This window comes from Piliocolobus tephrosceles, chromosome 21 (genome assembly GCF_002776525.5).
Source record: "Piliocolobus tephrosceles isolate RC106 chromosome 21, ASM277652v3, whole genome shotgun sequence".
Taxonomy (NCBI): domain Eukaryota; kingdom Metazoa; phylum Chordata; class Mammalia; order Primates; family Cercopithecidae; genus Piliocolobus; species Piliocolobus tephrosceles.
Genome location: NC_045454.1, coordinates 6360161 through 6381978, shown reverse-complemented (window position 1 = coordinate 6381978; position 21818 = coordinate 6360161). Strand labels below are relative to the sequence as shown.

Here is a 21818-nt window from a genome sequence, read left to right as displayed (position 1 = left end):
TAGCTGGGACTACAGGCGCCCGCCACCTCGCCCGGCTAGTTTTTGTAGTTTTAGTAGAGACGGGGTTTCACTGTGTTAGCCAGGATGGTCTCGATCTCCTGACCTCGTGATCTGCCCGTCTCGGCCTCCCAAAGTGCTGGGATTACAGGCTTGAGCCACTGCGCCCGGCCAATTAAAATTCTTTTAAGAAGAGGGGGAGGTAGAGTCTCTACAGAAAATCTAATCACGCTATCTCAAATGATAGGACATTCTGCCCATGGTTTTCAGAACAGGGAACTTTAGATCTAAAAGACTGGGACAAAATTGGCAAAGAATTAAAACAAGCAAGTAGGGAGGGTAAAATCATCGCACTTACAGTATGGAATGATTGGGCCATTATTAAAGTACCTTTAGAACAGTTTCAAACAGGAGAAGATAGCGTTTCAGTTTCTGATGCCCCTGAAAGCTGTGTAATAGATTGTGAGGAAGAGGCAGGGACAGAATCCTGGAAAGGAACAGAAAGTTTACGTTGTAAATATGTAGCAGAGTCTGTAATGGCTCGGTCAACGCAAAATGTTGACTACAATCAATTACAGGAGGTAATATACCCTGAAACATTAAAATTAGAAGAAAAAGGTCCAGAATTAGCGGGGCCATCAGAGTCTAAACCACGATGACCAGCTCCTCTTCCAGCAGTTCAGATGCCTGTAACATTACAACCTCAAATGCAGGTTAGACAAGTACAAACGCCAAGAGAATATCAAATAGAGAAAGACAGAGTCTCTGTCACGGCCATGCCAATCCAAATACAGTATCCACAATATCAGCCGGTAGAAAATAAGACCCAACCGCTGGTAGCCTATCAATACTGGCCACCAGCTGAACTTCAGTATCAGCTGCCCCCAGAAAATCAGTATGGACAGCCAGGAACGTTTCCAGCACCACAGGGCAGGGTGCTATAGCCTCAGCCACCCACTATGAGACTTAATCCTGTATCACCACCTAGTGGACAGGGTAGTGCATTACATAAGATTATTGACAAGGCAAGAAAACAAGGATATTGAGGCGTGGCAGTTCCCAGGAATATTAGAGTAATATTAGGTACGACCTGGAGAAGGGGCCCAAGAGGGAGAGCCTCCCCTAGCTGAGGCCAGATATGAGTCATTTTCTATGAAAATGCTCAAAGATATGAAAGAGTAAAGCATATGGACCCAACTCCCCTTATATGAGGACATTATTAGATTCCATTGCTCATGGACATAGACTCATTTCTTATGATTGGGAGATTTTGGCAAAATCATCACTCTCACCCTCTCAATTTTTACAATTTAAGACTTGGTGAATTGATGGGGCACAAGAACAGGTCTGAAGAAATAGGGCTGCCAATCCTCCAGTTAACGTAGATGCAGATCAACTATTAGGAACAGGTCAAAATTGGAGCACTATTAATCAACAAGCAATAATGCAAGATGAGGTCACTAAGCAAGTTAGAGCTATCTGCCTTACGGCCTGGGAAAAAATCCAAGACCCAGGAACTACCTGCCCCTCATTCAATAAAATAAGACAAGGCTCTAAAGAGCCCTACCCTGATTTTGTGGCAAGGCTCCAAGATGCTGCTCAAAAGTCAATCACCGACAAGAATGCCTGTAAGGTCACAGTGGAGTTGATGGCATAAGAAAATGCCAATCCTGAGTGTCAATTAGCCATTAAGCCATTAAAAAGGAAAGGTCCCAGGAGGATCAGATGTAATCTCAGAGTACATAAAAGCCTGTGATGGAATTGGAGGAGCTATGCATAAAGCTATACTTATGGCTCAAGCAATAACGGGAGTTGTTTTAGGAGGACAAGTTAGAACATTTGGGGGAAAATGTTAAAATTGTGGTCCAATTGGTCATCTAAAACAGAGTTGCCCAGTCTCAAATGAACAAAATATAACAAGCTACTACAACAAATAAAGAGCCACCTGGCCTATGCCCAAGATGTAAAAAAGGAAAACATTGGCTAATCAATGTTGTAATAAATTTGATAAAAATGGGCAACTATTGTTGGGAAAGGAGAAGAGGGGCCAACTTCAGGCCCCACAACAAACTGGGGCATTCCCAATTCAGCCCTTTGTTCCTCAGGGTTTTCAGGGACAACACACCCCCCTGAGAAGCGAAGGTTGTAGTGAGCTGAGATCGTGCCACTGCATTCCGTCCTGGGCAACACAGCAAGGCTCCATCTCAAAAAAACAAACAAACAAACAAACAAAAAAGTTACCTAGTAACCCAGGATTTCTGTTGAATTCTGAGCTAGCCACAACAAGGCAAATTTTCATTTCTTTTCCTATGAGCGGCACTTACTGTAACTTGGACAGTGTATCCGTATGGGATGAAGGTTAAAAAACCAGATAAACAAGGCCAAGAGATCTACTCCCAGAAAAGTGAGAATGATGAAGATTCATGGTCTCAAAAAAAAATTAAAATTAAAATTAAAAAAATAAATCATGTCTCAGTGCAGCAAGTCACAGAGAAGCCACGATCTTTGAAATGGTAACTCTAGCAGGGGATAGGTCTTACGGACAAATAAAAGGGTCATCTCTAAGACATCCCAAAAGAAACCCACCTCCCCCTATCTGTTACAGTCTCATCCATTCTCAGAGACTAAGATTTTCCTCCTCCTTTGTGTTCTACTTATTCTAAGGGTTCTTTTCCTTTTCTGCTCTGCCCCTTTTATATTTGGCTAAATCTCTCTAATCACACAAAAGTTGTGAGTGACAATTCCATTCTTTACAACTGTCATTCCCTTCAATGACAAAATACTCTTCTCTTTCCAAATCATTATCTCTCCAAATCAATATACAGTTTTTGATTTTCTATGTGTTGGGAAATATTAAATTGAGCAAAGCAGCCTCTCCAGCACAACTTTCTGGGATGCTGGAAATGATGACAAAGAGTCCCCATTGTCTCAAAGTTCTGTTCACTCTGCCGTCCAGTTCGGTAGCAGCTATTCACATACAGCTCTTGAGCAGTGAGGGAACTGACTTTTTAAATTTTGTGTTCAGTTTCTTTAATTCTAAAATTTAAGTAGCCACAAAAATTAGCAGGGAATTTGTAATCTCTTGGAGAGGTAAGACCTGGGCATAAAAAACAAAACAAAACAAAACCTCATTTTTGTACTCAGGTGCTTAAGTACCATTAACAGCAGTCCTTCTGCTACTCCTTGAACAACAAATGATCGTGTCCCCTGGACACAGTTACTCCATGTTCATTTCACCTAATGTAGATATTTGCATCCCCTGACTAGATTAGCTGAGTGTAATGATACCACTTAAAATTAACCCCACAAACTCTCTGGGAGACCACAGACTTTTTCTTCTTTGACCTCAGCTCCTGGAACAGGACACGGTACAAAGGATATAATTTTAAAATATTTGTTGAATGAAACAAAATGACTAGTTTCACAGATCCCTCTGTGTAATATAAAGTTCTGAAAGTTTATGGTCCTGGTTTTCAATTAATCCTTCACACTGGTCTAAGGAAACTGAATTGACACAAATGCGTCCCACATCCCACCATTCCAGTATTAGTCCTTTCCCACCAACCGCCCCTTATGGGGTTTTTCAGTCACTGCAACACCCCCGATACCAATTCTTTCATCTCTTTTAAAAATTCACAGTACTTCATTTCCTCCACTTCAAAGTACTTGGGCTTCCTTTACTCATTTATTTGACACAATAGAGCAATTGTTGTGTATGTGTTTAGGCTAACATCAGATTTTGCCTGTGCATCACAGCATACATTTAAATAGGATGAGTTTATCAGGCTTTCTCTGCCTTATACATTTTCTCTCAGTGTATGCTTTTCAGCCACATAATGAACTACAAATTTTTGCTCCACTCTTTTTCCACATAGATCTGAGTTCTCTTCCTATGAGTTTTCTGTAACATAAAATAAGACATAATTGATCACGGAAGGCACAACCACATTCACCGCATTCACAAGGTTTCTGTCCTGTGCAAATCCTCTATCATCTCCTGAGGCTGCACATCTGACCACTGGCTGTCCCACAAGGACTATGTTCCTGTTTGCCAGGAGGCCGCTGATGTTTAGTGATGTCTGAGAGGCCACGGAAGGCACTTGTGTAGTCACCCCGTTAGCGAAGTTTTTCTCCTGCATGACATCACTGGTGTGTAATAAGCTGTGCTTCTCTGCAGGAGGATTTTCCACCTTGACTGCATCTTGTTTCTCCCTTGTGTGTATTCTCTTATGCTTAACCAGGCACGACATATACGCAAACGCTTTCCCACACTCGTTGCAGCCATAGGGTCTCTCTCCTGTATGAGTCCTTTGATGGACAATGAGCTTTTGCTTTGTGCTAAAGGCTTTCCCACATTCACTACATTCAAAGGGTTTCTCTCCTGTGTGAATTCTTTGATGTTTAATAAGACCTGACTTCTGAGAACAGGATTTTCCACATTCACTGCACACAAAGGGCGTCTTTCCTGTGTGAAATCTCTGATGTGCTATGAGGCAAGTCTTCTGAATGAAGCCTTTTCCACATTCATTGCATATATAAGGTTTCTCACCTGTATGAATTCGCTGGTGTACGATGAGATTTCCTTTCTGGATGAAGCCTTTTCCACATTCACTGCATATATAGGGTTTCTCTCCGGTATGTGTTTTCTGATGTATGTTGAGCCGTGATTTCTTGAGAAAGGCTTTGCCACATTCAGGGCATTCATAAGGTTTTTCTCCTGTATGAGTTCGCTGATGTTCAGTGAGCATGAACTTTCTGGAGAAGGCTTTCTCACATAGACTGCATCTGTGGGGTTTCTCTCCTGTATGCATTACCTGGTGATCAGTTAGCCAAGACTTCTTGATGAAGGCTTTCCCACATTCACTGCATACATGATGCTTCTCCAATTTTCGTGTTTTCTGATGCTTGGGACTGATGAATTGGGACTTAGTGCTGATGAGTTTTTGACTTGCAGGGAATTTAATTGCAGTACGAAGTCGTTCATGGTTAGCATGAAGAAAGGAGTCCCCATTTCCAGTAAACTCAAAAGAGTTCTTTATTTCATAGCCTTTGCTCTTATTAACTAAAGTTAAATTTGATTTCAAACTTTTTCCATGTAAGTCAAATATATCATGATTTTGCCCTAACAGAAACTGACTTTTCCTGCAATGAACGATATTTTCAAATGCATCATGTTCATGACATTGTTTCCTTCTGTTCACTAGGCTTTCACTATGCAAGCGCTTCAGCACATGATCATCAACTTTCCAGATTTCTAGAAAGAAAAGAACAAAGATTTCCATCATTTTGATTTGAGGTAAAAGTCTGTTTTGGTTTTTTTGTTTGTTTGTTTGTTTTTAGATGGAGTTTCACTCTGCTGCAATGCTGCAATCTCAGCTCACTGCAACTTCCGCTTCCCGGGTTCAAGCAACTGTTCTGCCTTAGCCTCCCAAGTAGCTGGGATTACAGGTGCCTGCTACCACGCCCAGCTAATTTTTGTAGTTTTAGTACAGACGGGGTTTCACCATGTTGGCCAGGCTGGTCTCAAACTCCTGACCTCACGTGAGCCATTGTGCCTGGACAAAGTTTTTTTTTTTTTTTTTTTTTTTGAGTCGGGGAGATGGAGTCTCACTCTGTCACCCATGCTGGAGTGCAGTGGCACAACTCCGGCTCATGACCAAACTTGTTTTGTTTTGCTTTTTTTGCGGGGGAGACGGAGTCTCACTCTGTCGCCCAGGCTGGAGTGCAGTGGCACAATCCCGCCTCACAGCCTAAGTACTTTTTTTTTTTTGCGGGGGGTGGGACGGAGACAGAGTCTCACTCTGTCGCCCAGGCTGGAGTGTAGTGGCACAATCCTGGCTCACTGCAACCTTGGAAGCGATTCTCCTGCCTCAGCCTTCCGTGTGGCTGGGATTACAGGCACGTGCCACCACATCCAGCTAATTTTGTATATTTAGTAGAGACAGGGTTTCACCATGTTAGCCAAGTTGATCTCAAACTCCCGACCTCAGGTGATCTGCCCGCGTCGGTCTCCCAAAGTGCTGGGATTACAGGTATGAGCTGCTGCACCTGGCCCCAAAGTATTTTTTTTTTAATGCCTTGATGTGAGGTGTCTCTTTAGTAATAACTGTATGACCTGAGTGTAAATAAAACTACATGTTTAATGTTCCCTGCACATTGGCAACAAATAATAGTATAAACAAACTAAAAGGTGAAAGCAGTTAGCATAAAAACAAGGTTAGATCACTAATAATGAATAAAGACAGATTTGGCTGCTTTCTAAATGTGCCTTGCAAAACAAAGACCTTAAAAATACAAGCAATTCACTGTGACCAGCAGACCAGAGGTTGGAGGGCCATTTCATCTAAAGAACAGATCCATCCATTCCACATCCTCTTACTGAATGATCACCATGTACCAGGTATGGTGCTAGTGTTGGGGATAGGCATGAGAATCGTTTGAACCCAGGAGGCGGAGGTTGCTATGAGCCAAGATCACACCATTGCACTCCAGCCTGGGCACACAGTGAGACTCTGTCTCAAAAAATAAATAAATAAAAATAAATAATAATAAGTAATTTTTAAGGGAATGAGTCAGGGAAGTAATCATATGTGTGGAACACACCGGGGAGGGTTTAGGAAAGAAGATGGAAATCTCTTTGTGAGCAGGATGGTATTGTATCACAGAGATCACTGAAACGAGAACTTTGATGGGTAACTGGGACTTAGTGTCATCAGAATACGACAGGGAAAAAAACAAAAGCAAATTATTAAACACAGAAAGGAATCAAAGGGGAGTAGGGCAGGAGTTATGACCTGGTTTAAGCTGGCCTTGGGAATGCAGGATATTTTTAAAAATGACTTTTTTACTTAGAGATTCATCATGACTAGCAGATACCTTTAAAGAAGAGAGCTCTTCAGACAGGTGATGCCTGGATGGCTAAGATTCAGGATGTACAGGAACAAACGAGAATACAAACTTAACAGGGGTTTTCTTGGAGGAAAGATGATTCTAGTTCTTTGCAGTTACTAGGAACTCAAGGGAGAGTTGCCATCAAATAAATGACACAGAACTAAAATCTGTGTTAGGTAGCAACCGGGAGATGTCAGTTTGGGACTCTCCTCCAGGGAACGGAAGGCGCTTAACTTACTAGAATGAAGGGAACTTTGAAGAGTGAAGGGCACAGATGAGAAAATGGAAAATGGGGCCTTTGGTGAACCTAAGAATAAGGAAAAAGAGAAGCCAAGGAAGCCAACGCACAGTGAAAGCCTAGTTTACCCTGAGGAAGCCACTGTCACATCCAACACAGCGGAGGTGTTAAGAGGGGAGGTCAGCATTAGTCAAGGGGCACGAAGGGGCAGGAGTTTGAGAAGTTTCCTCTTTGGAGAGAGGCCTGGAAGGTGGAATTTCATAACAAGAGAGGTGGAAGGACATGAAGAAGGGAAATACTTGAAACCCGAGGAAGAAGAAAATTATGCAGGCAAACAAAAAATATGTAGATAAAATAAAGAATCAGATCTCTGAAGAGATAAAGGGATTTTTTTTTTTTAAACTCAAATTCCTACAAAGAAAAACAGGTCTCACACTGGGAGAGAGATGAGTAGAGGAACTGTTTACATATCCTCAAACCCCCTTCACAGCTGTGTTGCCTTCTCTGACCGACTTAGAATGTGACTTCCACAGCCTTCTGCCTTGTGGGTTCTCTCACCTGAACAGGCTCCACTGTGGATTCCATCTTCTGTTGTCCATGGTGGTTCTCCTTGTTCCAACTTGAAGAATACATCCGGTTTGCTGGCTTGATACCCTGTTCATGGGAAATGATAGAGGACTTAGACTTATCAAATTGGGCTGGCAATGTCAAGACGAAGAATGCTACATTTCAGGAAACTTGAGTTTCTTAAAATATGGAAAGTTTAGTTTCATATCTGAAACTATGAAAGTTTAGTTTCATATCTGTAACATCAAGTTTTTTCTCTCACAAGAGGGTAGATTACACCATCTTGTGTGGGAGCAAGAGAAGGATCTGAGAATCTAACACTTCAGAGTACTGCAGGCATTCCAAAGAGGTAAGCATCTGAGAAAGGAAGGCCACTGACTGGGCACCCTCTGAGTGACACAGGGCAGCTGTCCTCACCCACTGCCACCAGGTTGCTGTAGTTCTCCAACATCACGTCCCGGTACAGGTCCTTCTGAGCAGGGCCCAGGAGCTGCCACTCCTCCCAGGTGAAGTCCACAGCCACATCCTCCAGTGTTATGGATTCCTGTAATAACAGTCCTGTTTAATAAAGTGATGTCTTTTTGATGATATGGAAGAAATGCTAAAGTTTTTCTGCTCATTTCCACTCTACAGGCTGTGTCTTTATACCAAATAGTTGTTGTTGTTTTTTTTAAATACACTGTGGAAGAAGTAAAGTCCTAATATAATATTATGTCATTGTATATTCAATTATCCTCCATTCCCCCATGTGGGGAAAAGAAAGAGAGATCAGACTGTTACTGTGTCTGTGTAGAAAGAAGTAGACATAAGGAACTCCATTTTGTTCTGTACTAAGAGAAATTCTTCTGCCTTGAGATGCTGTCAATCTGTAACCCTAGCCCCAACCCTGTGCTCGCCGAGACATGTGCTGTGTTGACTCAGGGTTTAATGGATTTAGGGCTGTGCAGGATGTGCTTTGTTAAACAAGTGCCTGAAGGCAGTATGCTTGGTAAAAGTCATCACCATTCTCTCATCTCAAGTACCCAGGGACACAATACACTGTGGAAGGTTGCAGGGACCTCTGCCCAGGAAAGCCAGGTATTGTCCAAGGTTTCTCCCCATGTGATAGCCTGAGATATGGTCTCCTGGGAAGGGAAAGACCTGACTGTCCCCCAGCCCAACATCCATAAAGGGTCTGGGCTGAGGAGGATGAGTGAAAGAGGAAGGCCTGTTTGCAACTGAGATAAGAGGAAGGTGTCTGTCTCCTGCTCTTGCTGGGAAATGGAATGTCTCGGTGTAAAACCCAATTGTGTGCTCTATTTACTGAGATAGGAGAAAACCACCTTAGAGCTGGAGGTGAGACATGCTGGTGGCAATACTGCTCTTTACTGCACCGAGATGTTTGTGCAAAGTCAAACATAAATCTGGACTACATGCATATCCAGGCACAGCACCTTTCCTTAAACTTATTTATGATACAGAGATCTTTGCTCACATGTTTTCCTGCTGACCCTCTCCCCAGCATTACCCTATAGTCTTGCCACATCCCCCTCACTGAGATAGTAGAGATAGTGATCAATAAATACTGAGGGATCTCAGAGACCATTGCCGGCACAGGTCCTCCGTATGCTGAGCACCGGTCCCCTGGGCCCACTTTTCTTTCTCTATACTTTGTCTCTGTGTCTTATTTCTTTTCTCAGTCTCTCGTCCCACCCCATGAGAAACACCCACAGGTGTAGAGGGGCCGGCCCCCTTCATATTCCATAGCGGTACATAAGGAATCCTTCAAGAAATAGTCACAGGAAACCTGCATCTGCATTTATGAGAAAGCTGCTATTCTGGACACCATCCGCCACATCACCTCTAGGAAGAACCACTGAAGAAATTTCCTGAGACCAAAGTGCCATGAAATAATGGCATCCCCCCAGGAAGTAATCTGTTTTATATTCAAAACCAGGACATACCATGTAAATCATGATTTTCTTGTGATATTGGCTGTCAGAGATATTAGATGCAGGCTGACAGCTAATATAACCCACAGGATCTTCCAGCCATGCATGATGTCACAAAATTAATAATTCAGTGTTAATGCTATGAACATTATCTTCCTTATCCTACTATTTTGCATGATATTGAGTTTAAAAACTAAGCTCATTTATCTCCAGATCCTGCTTTTTGAAATTTATGCTTTTTATATTAGTGAGATAGATGTGTATACGCTTCTAGAAATCTATTATGGAACAAAGGAAAGAATAAAACAAACCATAAGTCAGTTACCTGGGCCTGGATCATTTTCTTCTGTTCTTGGAAAACAGCATTCAACCGGGACGGTCTGTCTTTGTATCTTCTGGAGTTCTCTTCAGAAGTCTCAGTCTTCACTCAAGTGTGCCCCTAGAAATGGTGATACCCGAATCCACTTCCTCCCTCTTCGGGTGATGCTTTTTCTCCTGAGGAGTCAGAACCTGTGGGCTGAAGAACAAATTCAATGTAAGTGGTACATTTTCTCTGGGCCCAGATACTGTCACTGCTCCTAGGCACTCATCTTAAAACGATGCCCCCAACATAGTTAACTATACCTTTATTTGGAGCCCCAGATTTTTTTTTTTTTTTTGAGGCGGAGTCTCGCTCTGTCGCCCGGACTGGAGTGCAGTGGCCGGATCTCAGCTCACTGCAAGCTCCGCCTCCCGGGTTTATGCCATTCTCCTGCCTCAGCCTCCGGAGTAGCTGGGACTACAGGCGCCCGCCACCTCGCCCGGCTAGTTTTTGTATTTTTTTAGTAGAGACGGGGTTTCACCGTGTTAGCCAGGATGGTCTCGATCTCCTGACCTCGTGATCCGCCCGTCTCGGCCTCCCAAAGTGCTGGGATTACAGGCTTGAGCCACCGCGCCCGGCCTGGAGCCCCAGATTTTATCCCTCTGGCCAATAATGTTGAGGATTCCTACTGTGGTAGAAGTATGCCTTTGTGACGTTTCTGTGAAAGGACTGTGAAGGCATGCAGGAAATGAGACCCACCATAGCACCACGCCTCAGGAGCTGCTGAACTCTCAGGCAGATTAGTTGTAGAAAAGAGACAATCAGCAAGAAGAGGAGCTGGTCTGTTTTCGTTTACATCATGTGTGTTCACACACCTCTTCAAAAGTCTTTGTACATACACCCTGTGAGGACATGCTTCAGTTTGAAAGCCAATGTACTGGGCAAATCATCAGCATTGTCATAAAAACAGTAGTGACAGTATTTTAGGAGGTTTTAAATACATAAATAGCTAAAATACACAATAATTTACTGGATAAATTAGGTGGTAAATGAAGTTGATGTGCTCTAAGTTTTCTGTAGAATGGAAAAGTCCTAATTAGCAGAAGAATATGACAAAGGTTGCACACTACATGTAATCTCTAGTGTTACAATTAAAACTACTAAGTCCAGGCACAGTGGCTCAGGCCTGTAATCCCAGCACTTTGGGATGCTGAGGCGGGCGGATCACCTGACATCAGGAGTTTGAGACCAGCCTGGCCAACATGGTGAAACCCCATCTCTACTAAAAATACAGTCATTCCGGAAGCTGAGGCAGGAGAATCACTTGAACCCGGGAGACGGAGGTTGCATGAGACAAGACCGTGCCATTGCAGTCCAGCCAGGGCAAAAAGAACGAAACTCTCTCTCTCTCTCTCTCTCTCACACACACACACACACACACACACACACACAAACAACCTAGTAATTGTTTTAAAGTACATAATTTCCAAGCCAACAAAAGGGGGAAAAATAATAGTAAGAAAATCATCCAAAAGAAGAGAATCAAAAAGATAGAGCAAAAAGAGCAAATACAATGCATTTAGATAGCTGTTTTAAAATAAAATGTACTAAGAAAATTACATTACATTAAGAATTTATGCTAAGTAAAAACAGAACATGGATTCCAGTTAATTACATTAAATATAAATGCCTCAAAACTGTTAGAATGGATTAAAAATTAAAATCGAATAACATCTGGGTTTTTAATTTTTTTTTTTTTTTTTTAGATGGAGTCTTGCTCTGTTGCCCAGGCTGGAGTGCAATGGTGCGATTTTGGCTCACTGCAACCTCAGTCTCAGCGTTCAAATGATCAAATAGCAAACCGTTTATCATGAATGAAGGATGTGAGCAAACTCACGACTGCTCCCGCCGACAGAAGGTTTGCTGGAGACAATCACTCCCTGGCACCAAGGTTACTACTGCAACATGTAGAGAATGTATTCTTGCAAACCCTACTCTGGACTGAGCAGCTGACCCCTTCCTCCACCCCACCTTCTCACTATCTCTTTTGCCTAATAAATATGGAGGACTGTGTAAAGCTCAGGGCCCTTGTCCACTAGAGGCAAGATGCCCCCGATCCCTTCATACAAATATACTCTTTTGTCTCTTGTCTTTATTCCCACGTTCGCCCCCCTTTGTTCAGTCCACCTAGGTCGGAGCAGGTTACAAATGGCAACTCAGAACAGGCACTCCAAGGACACCCAACTAGTGGCGTCTAAACGTGGGACTTCATGGATGTGAATGAAGGTCTGCCAGAGCAGGGGAACTGAAATTGACAAGGTGAACGGGCCCCCGGGATGAGTCTGCTGGCAGTGGATATAAGGTCAGCGCCCTCAAGAGGCACCGGGAACAGTGCTTTAAAGAAGTACTGGAAAATTTTCTGAATCAGGGTAACAAGGGAAAGAATCTGTCTACTGAAGAAAAACATTATGTGCAGTTGCTTAAAGTTCTGTTGAGACAGTCTGGAGCTCAGGTTAATTCGCAGACACTTACTAACCTCCTGCAGAAGCCACAAAAAGTTATTACGCATAACCCATGGTTTCCACAGGCAGGCACTCTTGATGTGGAAAAGTGGGACAGAGCAGGAGAAGGATTAAAACAGGTTCAACAAAAAGGTTTTAAAGTTGATTTTTCTGTTTTATCTACTTGGAGTTAGTTCGTACTGTATTTCTGCCATTATCTCATTATTATTCTGTGGGACAGCAGGCTGTTACCCCACCCACAGTTCCAACTGAAAATAAAAAACAGGAGAGGGAGGATAAAAATTGGCCTATACGGCCTACTCCAGTTGCAGAAACATCTATACAGCCTTCTTCGGTGGCAGAAACAGAAACCCCAATACAAAGAATTTTATGTTCTGCTGTCACAGCTGGAGAGCCCTTAGGACCTTGTGCTTTTCCTATTTCCCTAAGGCCTGATCCAAACAATCCACAGCAGGTTATTCATGAACACACCCCACTGGAGTTTAAGTTGCTGAAGGAATTAAAAGCGAGAGTGGTAAATAATGGCATACAGATCCCATTCACCTTAGGATTGCTAGAATCTGTGTTTGGTGCTATGTGTCTTTTACCCTTTGATGTGAGACACTTGGCGTGAACTTGCTTGTCTACTAGTGCATATGTGACATGGAATTTAAAATGGCAAGAAATGTGTGCAGACCAGGCTAAACAGAACCGTGTTGCTGGATATGGAGACATTAAAGAGGATACGCTGTTAGGTAATGGCCCTTATTCAGGCCTAGAACATCAAATGGCATTCCCAGATGCTGCTTATCAGCAGTGTGCACAGGCCGCTAAACACGCCCGGGCCACAATCCTGAAGAGGGAGTCACAGCACGATCCTTTCTATATGTCATGCAAGGGTCACAGGAACCCTATGCACAATTTCTTGCAAGATTACAAAAGGCAGTGACGCATTAGATTCCTCGTACTATGGCTGCAGAAATGCTAACCTTAACTTTAGCTTTTGAGAATGCAGACGTGGATTGTAAACGTGCACTAGCACTGGTGAGGGGTACAAAAATCTTGGCAAATTTTCTCAGAGCTTGTCAGGATATAGGAACTCAGTTTCATCGACCTGCAATGTTAGCATAAGCAATGACTAATTTAGCAGTTGACAAATCTAAAAGGAGCCAAGGGTCAAACCCTAAAATGGGAAAATATTATAACTGGAAAAACTGGACATTTAAAAAAGGAATGCCGCCAGATCTCAGGACAGAAAGGATATGACAATGCAGTTCACTCCCCAGCAGAAAAAACACCAGGACTCTGTCCTCACTGTAACAAAGGAAATCACTGGGCTAACTAGTGCTGCTCAAAATGTCATCAGAATGGCACACCGCCCCCCCATCCCCCGTCAGCAAACGAGACAGGGGCCTGGACCCGGGCCCTTCAAACAATGAGGTTATTCCCAGTGCAGATCACAACCCCGTTTCAGGGATGAGTTCCTGGAGGCACACTGACTCCCTCAACCCAGGAACACCAGGAAGTGCAGGATTAGATCAACCCACCAGAGAAAGAATCACATTAGTTAGGGGAGACAAACCTATCAAAGTTCCCACTGGTATTTGGTGACCTTTACGAACAGGACACATGGGACTAATTTTAGACAAAAGCCGCCTTAACTTGTAAGGCATCACTGTAGTCCCAGGAGTGATAGACTCTGATGATGAAAGAGAAATTCAAGTAGTTTTAATGTCACAAGATCTTTGGGTTTTTGAACCAGGAGAATATATTGCTCAATTATTGCTTATTCCCTGTGAATTACACCCTTCCCCACGAAAAGAGAAATGAAGAAATAAAGGGTTTGGGAGCACAGCTACACGGGAAATCTATCTATGCCAACCCATTGCCTCTAATAGACCTACCTGTGTAGTACAAATTAAAGGAAAGACATTTTATAGGCTTATGTATACAGGAGCTGATGTGTCAGTAAAATGTACAGGATGGGCACATCAAACATTACACTGCATGTTGAAAAGACAAAAAGGGGGTATAGGAGGCCAGCTACCACCTCAATCAAAACTATATTTAGCCTTATTTACTTTAAATTTTCTGACTCCTGGTACGGATGGTAAGACTCCAGCAAAAAGACATTGGCAACTGTTGGAGGCAAAGAGGAAAGTTTATCTGAAAGTGTTATGGAAATCCCCATAAGGACAATGGAAAGGCCCGGTGGATTTACTGACATGGGGATGAGCGTATGCTTGTGTTTTACAGGAGATGGACAAGCCATGTGGTGCTCAGGGCCCTTGTCCACTAGAGGCAAGGTGACCCCGATCCCTTCTTCCAAATATACTCTTTTGTCTCTTGTCTTTATTCCCGCGTTTGCCCCCTCTTTGTTCAGTCCCATAGGTCCATGTGGGTTACAGCCCGCCATCACACCTGGCTAATTTTTGTATTTTTAGTAGAGATGGGGTTTCACCACCTTGGTCAGGCTGGCCTTGAACCCCTGACCTCATGATACACCCGCCTTGGCCTCCCCACATACGGTTATTATAGTTGATATGTCTGAAACACATGATAGGGGAAGTCTGAGAATAAAAGATTGGAGACAATATGTCACAGAGAGAGTAACGAAAGATAATCTGTTATAACTATATCTTAGACAAAACTGACCAGAAATCCTAAAGAATCATCAGAGAGAAAGAGAAACGATGCTCACGGAAAAGAGGTGCGACTTGGCTCTTCATTCGTAGAAATACTCCACATCTATACCCCTAACAACAGTCTTGAAATGTATACAGCAAAAAATAGAACCAAAAACAAGAAATAGAAAATTCAGACTAAAAGAAGACTTTAACAGACCTCTCCTAGTAACTGACAGAACAAACAGACCATCAACAAACAAAATGAAATTTATAAATGAGAAAGAAATAAAACCTTTTATCTGAGGAATGTGACTCCCTTTAAAGGAGTCTAGAGAGACATTAAAATTATCAGGTCTAAAATTATCAGGTCTAGAGAGGCATTAAAATGTGACAGCAGTCTTTCTGATACGGGTTCCCCTGAAAAAAAAAAAAAAGAAAAGAAAAAATTAAAAACTAAAAAAAAAAAAAATTTAATGTGACAACAGTCACATCTCATTTCCCCCTCAAGCTAAATAATTATCTCTTAAAGCCACTTGTATGTAGGCTCTAGAGGAACTCACACCAAGTAGCCATAAAATGCCATTCACTGGAAAGGATAACTCAAAACCCCATAGTTAACAATGTATAGCCAATCACTAATTGATGTTATTTCTGTAAACCAATGAGAATTCTTGCCAAACAACTTTATGTCAGCTCACGGTTTGTTCCCTTTTGCCTGTAAAACCTGCTTGTAACAAAATCCTAACAGAGCAGGTACCAAGGCAACCTGAAAGTATTTTCCCAGGCAGCTGTCCTCATTTCAGATCAAAGTAAACTCTTTAAAATTATATTTTGTGCAGTTTCCTCTTTTAGGTTGACATGAACAATATCATTTAGAAGAACTCAAACATATTTTTAAAATTTGAAATACTGAGATAAATTTTAACAGTTTTAAATAAATTCAAAGATGTATTATAAAGAGGGGTTGGAAAACAAAGCATTTTTAAAATGTCAAGTCTCCCAAATCTACAGATTCAACGAAATCACAGTCAAAATCCCAAACTGATAATAGTTTAAATAGCTATAAACTTTTTTTAAGTTTGAAAAGTTAGAAGACTTGCCATATCAGTTATGAGGACTTATAAAGGTACTTTAATTAGGACAGCACAATATTAGTACAATAACGGACAAATAGGACAAAGGAACAGAATAAAATCCTTAGAAGTGGAATTAACCACATACAGAGACTCAATGACAATGACAGCACTACAGGGAAGTGATAAAGGCTGTCTTTTCAATAAATAGAACTGAGGGTGCTGTGGCTCGTGCCTGTAATCCTAGCACTTTGGGAGGCTGAGGCAGGTGTGGGGGAAAGAAACAGAGATCAGACTGTTACTGTGTCTATGTAGAAAGAGGAAGACATAAGAAACTCCATTTTAATCTGTACTAAGAAAAATTCTTCTGCCTTGAGACACTGTTAATCTGTAACCCTAGCCCCAACCCTGAGCTTGCAGAAACATGCTGTATTGACTCAAGGTTTAATGAATTTACGGCTGTGCAGGATGTGCTTTGTTAAAAATATGTTTGCAGGCAGTATGCTTGGTAAAAGTCATCGCCATTCTCCAGTCTTGAGTACTCAGGGACACAATACACTGCGGAAGGCCACAGGGACCTCTGCCCAAAAAAGCCTGCGTATTGTCCAAGGTTTCCCCCCACTGAAGACAGCCTGAGATATGACCTTGTGGCAAGCGCAAGACCTGACCGTCCCCCAGCCCAACACCCGTAAAGGGTCTGTGCTGAGGAGGATTAGTAAAAGAGGACGGCCTCTTTACAGTTAAAATAAGAGGAAGGCATCTGTCTCCTGCTCATCCCTGGGAATGGGATGTCTCAGTGTAAAATGTGATCGTACATTCTATTTACTAAGATAGGAGAAAACCACCTTATGACTAAAGGTGAAACATACTGGCAGCAATACTACTCTTTACTACACTAAGATGTTTGTGTAAAGTCAAACATAAATCTGGGCTACGTATACAACAAGACACAACACCTTTCCTTAAACTTATTTATAACACGGAGTCCTTTACTCACGTTTTCCTACTGACCCTCTCCCCACCATTACCCTATAGTCCTGCCACATTCCCCTCACAAAGATAGTAAAAATAGTTAGCAATAAATACTAAGAAAACTCAGAGACCAGTGCCAGTGCGGGTCCACTGTATACTGAACACCGGTGCCCTGGGTCCACTTTTCTTCCTCTATACTTTGTCTCTGTGTCGTAGTTCTTTTCTTAGTCTCCACAGGTGTGGAGGGGCAGGCTCCCTTCAGGCAGGTGGATCACTTGAGGCCAGAGTTCGAGACCAGCCTGGCCATCATGGTGAAACCCCGGCTCTACTAAAAATACAAAAAGTAGCCGGGCAAGGTGGCGTATGCTGGTAATGCCAGCTACTCAGGAGGCTGTGGCACAAGAATCACTTGAGCCCAGAAGGCAGAGGTTGCAGTTGAGCCAAGATCGCGCCACTACACTCCAGCCTGGGCCACAAGAGCAAGACTCTATCAAAAAAAAAAAAAAAAAAAAAAAATCAATAAATGGTACTGGGGATGGGGACAGAAGGTTAAACCCCCCCTCACAACATACACAAAAACCATTTAGGATCAACTGTCAATTTCAATGGTAGAAACATATCAATAAAGCTTTAAAGAAGATTAATTTAGGAGAATCTCTCAATGTTATTAGGGTATGGCCAGATATTTTAAACAGGTCACATAAAACACCCTATAAAGCAAACTCTATTCTGCTAGGGGAACAACCACTTTAGAAAACAGTTTGACACTTATTTTGATTGAAGTTATACACACCCTGTGAAGCAGCAATTTTACTCTGAGGTATATATCTAGGTATATATATCTGCTTCCCCCAAATGAGAGCACATATGAACGAAAGGACATTTACACAAATTTTCACAGATGCATTATTCATAATAATACAAGCTTTAGGCAATACAAATGTAATTAATAATAGAAAAAAACCTACTATACTTTACACAATGGAACGTGATAGAAAACCTATTATACTTTTGGCCCAGCCTGCAAGAATGCTTTTTATATTTTTAAAGGACTGTAAAACAAAAAGCAAATTAGCATATGCAAGAGACCATATGTAGCCTGCAAGCCCTAAAATATCTACTGTAAATTTGCCTGATCGCTGTCATTGAGCAAAGAAAATATACTCAGATGCGGCCGGACGCGGTGGCTCAAGCCTGTAATCCCAGCACTTTGGGAGGCCGAGACGGGCGGATCACGAGGTCAGGAGATCGAGACCATCCTGGCTAACACGGTGAAACCCCGTCTCTACTAAAAAATACAAAAAACTAGCCGGGCGAGGTGGCGGGCGCCTGTAGTCCCAGCTACTCCGGAGGCTGAGGCAGGAGAATGGCATAAACCCGGGAGGCGGAGCTTGCGGTGAGCTGAGATCCGGCCACTGCACTCCAGCCTGGGCGACAGAGCGAGACTCCGTCTCAAAAAAAAAAAAAAAAAAGAAAGAAAATATACTCAGATGCAACAGGAAAGACCCTCACCAATAATGAGCAAAAGAAGGCTGACACAAAAAAACAATGATGTACAATTCCATTGATATATAGAGTTTAAAACAGGCAAAACTGTATTAACTACAGTGATAAATAATGATTAATTATATAAAGAAAAGCCTAAAATACTTTTCGGTGTGAGGATGGAAACAGGCTCACAGAACACCACTGGCGTGCTAACTATATTCTATTTCTTGATGTGGGCAATGATTGCTTATACATATATTGCCTCCATGATAATTAAATTGTACATTTAAAATATGTAAATCTAGAAAAATTAACAAAGTAAAGGAAGAGATCAACGATACCAAACACTTTACCTCCAGGGAAGGTGTTAACTCCAGACAATACAACGGGTGATGTCCACTAACACTCTATTTTCCTACTTTGTATTGGAAAGTTGAGCCAATGCATTAAGATAAGAATGAATTACAAGCATTACGAAGTAAGACAGAAAATTAAGGTTATTTTCAGGCGATATCATCACCAACAAGGAAGACGAGATTCAAGAAATTACATATTTAAAAAAGAAAATGCTCCCTCAGAAACTCCCAGGCAGATTTCCGCATATATAGTTGGCTAGAATTGCACCATATGCCTAAGCTCATTTACATGTCAAACCTATCGCTAGCAATGGCAACTGGAATCACCAAGATTGGCTAAGACCAACCAGGCCTTACTAAGAAACTGGGATTTGGGTCACCTAGCCACGGGGATGAATACTTCACGAAATGGAGATTCTGATAACAAAGTGTGAATATAAGACAGGCAAGCACCACTGTCACTCTATATTAAGAAGTGAAGGCCGGGCGCGGTGGCTCAAGCCTGTAATCCCAGCACTTTGGGAGGCCGAGACGGGCGGATCACGAGGTCAGGAGATCGAGGCCATCCTGGCTAACACGGTGAAACCCCGTCTCTACTAAAAACTACAAAAAACTAGCCAGGCGAGGTGGCGGGCGCCTGTAGTCCCAGCTACCCGGGAGGCTGAGGCAGGAGAATGGCGTGAACCCGGGAGGCGGAGCTTGCAGTGAGCTGAGATCCGGCCACAGCACTCCAGCCTGGGTGACAGAGCAAGACTCCGTCTCCAAAAAAAAAAAAAAAAAAAGAAGTGAAGGCCGGGCGCGGTGGCTCACGCCTGTAATCTCAGCACTTTGGAAGGCCGAGGCGGGCGGATCACCGGAGATCAGGAGTTCGAGACCAGCCTGGCCAACGTGGTAAAACCCCGTCTCTACTAAAAATACAAAACTAGCCGGGCGTGGTGGCGTGCGCCTGTAATCCCAGTTATTCGGGAGGCTGAGGCAGGAGAATCGCTTGAACCCGGAAGGCGGAGGTTGCAATGAGCCGAGATTGTGCCACTGCACTCCAGCCTGGGAGACAAAAGCGAAACTCCGTCTCAAAAATAAAAAAATAAAATAAAATAAAATAAAAAATAAGGCCGGGCGCGGTGGCTCAAGCCTGTAATCCCAGCACTTTGGGAGGCCGAGACGGGCGGATCACGAGGTCAGGAGATCGAGACCATCCTGGCTAACCGGTGAAACCCCGTCTCTACTAAAAATACAAAAAACTAGCCGGGCAAGGTGGCGGGTGCCTGTAGTCCCAGCTACTCCGGAGGCTGAGGCAGGAGAATGGTGTAAACCCAGGAGGCGGAGCTTGCAGTGAGCTGAGATCCGGCCACTGCACTCCAGCCTGGGCGACAGAGCGAGACTCCGTCTCAAAAAATAAAAATAAAAAATAAATAAAAAATAAAAGAAGTGAATGCAGAAGTTGGCAACATTTTCGATTTTGCCGGCCATGAGGTCTCTGTCACAACAACTCAACACTGCCTTTGCAGTCACAGACAATACATAATCGGAGGGTATGACTGAACTTGACCCCCTAATCTGTAAATAGCCACTTCAAGGATCAGAAGAGTAGATATATGGTTTCGAACTAATGCTGGGGGCTGTGTCGCCTTTTGCCCCAGTAACTAAGGTTCGAACCTCAATCCAGAACCCAGGGCTCCAAAGTCTTGAAAGCTTCAGCCCTCACAAGCCTTTGTACCACAGACACTGGCCCCATGCCTCTTACTCATTCGAACCACAGACCAGACACTCTCCAGTGAAGGGCATCCTCCCCGACTCCAACATCACTGAGTCCCAAATTAAATCCTGAACCCGAAGCAGACGCCGCATCGATCCTAAGCGCCACCTCCATCCTTTACAAGCAGAGTGATCCATAACTTGACAGTTAGGACACGGTCGTTGATCACCACAGACCCTTAGTCACTGTACTCACACCAAAGGCACGCGGCCCACAGACACGGGGATCACAGACTCCCACCAGGTATCTCCCAAATGGCTGCACCCCGGCGCTCCCCGGTCTTCCTGCGAAACACTACGTGGTCCAGGATACACCACGTCCTCAGACCTCCCAAACCTTCCACTGAGACAAAACCTGAACTGGGACAAAAAACTTTCAGAGACAAAACCACACACTGACCTCTATTTTCTCCAGATCCACAAGGAGGGCCTCAACGTTACACTTCCGTAAACTCCTTCTACTTCTGGAGTCCTCGCACAGGTTTATGGTCCACCTACGGCGGCCGAGAAGAACCTAAAATGTTTAAAAGAGCAAGGACAACCGCATTTACGGCGTTTCCTAGGCTGTAATATGGCCGCGCCCATAGCCGTGGCTCCACAACGGCAGCCATGTTTGAAAATCGGACGTACAGCGGCAATGGCAGGTTTTTGAGCCAGCAGCCAGGGAAGATGAGAAGTCACTGAAATCGCCTCATTTCCTGGCACTTAAAGTCTTGCGAAAAGGGGCAGATTTTCAGAGACTCAAGCTTTATGAGGCAAATATGGGGCAAGCTAAATTTCCTTTAGCACTTTGCCATCCACTTGGTTAAATTAAAAAAAAAAAAAAAGGGTTTGAAAAAGACAAGTAACAGTGCAGCCAGGTGTAGGTATCCCAGAGAATGAATTGGAAATGGAAAAGCTAACGTATCAGGTAGAAAGGGAAAAGGCAACACATCAGGTAGGCAAACACCCACGGGAAAGCGTCTCGCGAAAAACAGCTTGCAGGAAGAGGTTTTTAAGAACAGAAAAATAGTAAGTATTCGGGGTGGGGGTGAAGAAAGAAAAAATAATTATAATTTTATTGAGGTGGAGTCTTGCTCTGTCCTCAGGCTGGAGTTCAATGGCAAGATTTCAGCTCACTG

General features: G+C 43.1%; 1 protein-coding gene across 2 annotated transcripts; it reads right to left on the bottom strand.

Moving 5' to 3' along the window:
- Positions 1-3377: 3377 nt before the first annotated feature.
- ZNF350 (zinc finger protein 350) lies at positions 3378-21216 on the bottom strand. 2 transcript variants are annotated; one of them, XM_023182546.1, is made up of 6 exons: positions 21098-21171; positions 15346-15470; positions 9950-10141; positions 8111-8237; positions 7685-7780; positions 3378-5251 (listed from the first exon to the last, which is right to left on the bottom strand). In XM_023182546.1, the coding sequence occupies exons 3-6, from the start codon at positions 9962-9964 to the stop codon at positions 3888-3890; spliced, it is 1602 nt and encodes a 533-aa protein (XP_023038314.1). In that variant the 5' UTR covers positions 9965-10141; positions 15346-15470; positions 21098-21171; the 3' UTR covers positions 3378-3887. The 2 variants fall into 2 exon arrangements, with proteins under 2 accessions (XP_023038314.1, XP_023038313.1); XM_023182545.1 differs by lacking the exon at positions 15346-15470 and having other exon boundaries at positions 21098-21216.
- Positions 21217-21818: the final 602 nt, after the last annotated feature.

Coding starts and splice junctions, on each gene's coding strand:
- ZNF350 (XM_023182545.1), bottom strand. Junction 7,781..8,110: donor CAGCAACCTGGTGGCAGTGG/GTGAGGACAGCT, acceptor TCCCATGAACAG/GGTATCAAGCCAGCAAACCG. Junction 5,252..7,684: donor CCACAGTGGAGCCTGTTCAG/GTGAGAGAACCC, acceptor TTTTCTTTCTAG/AAATCTGGAAAGTTGATGAT.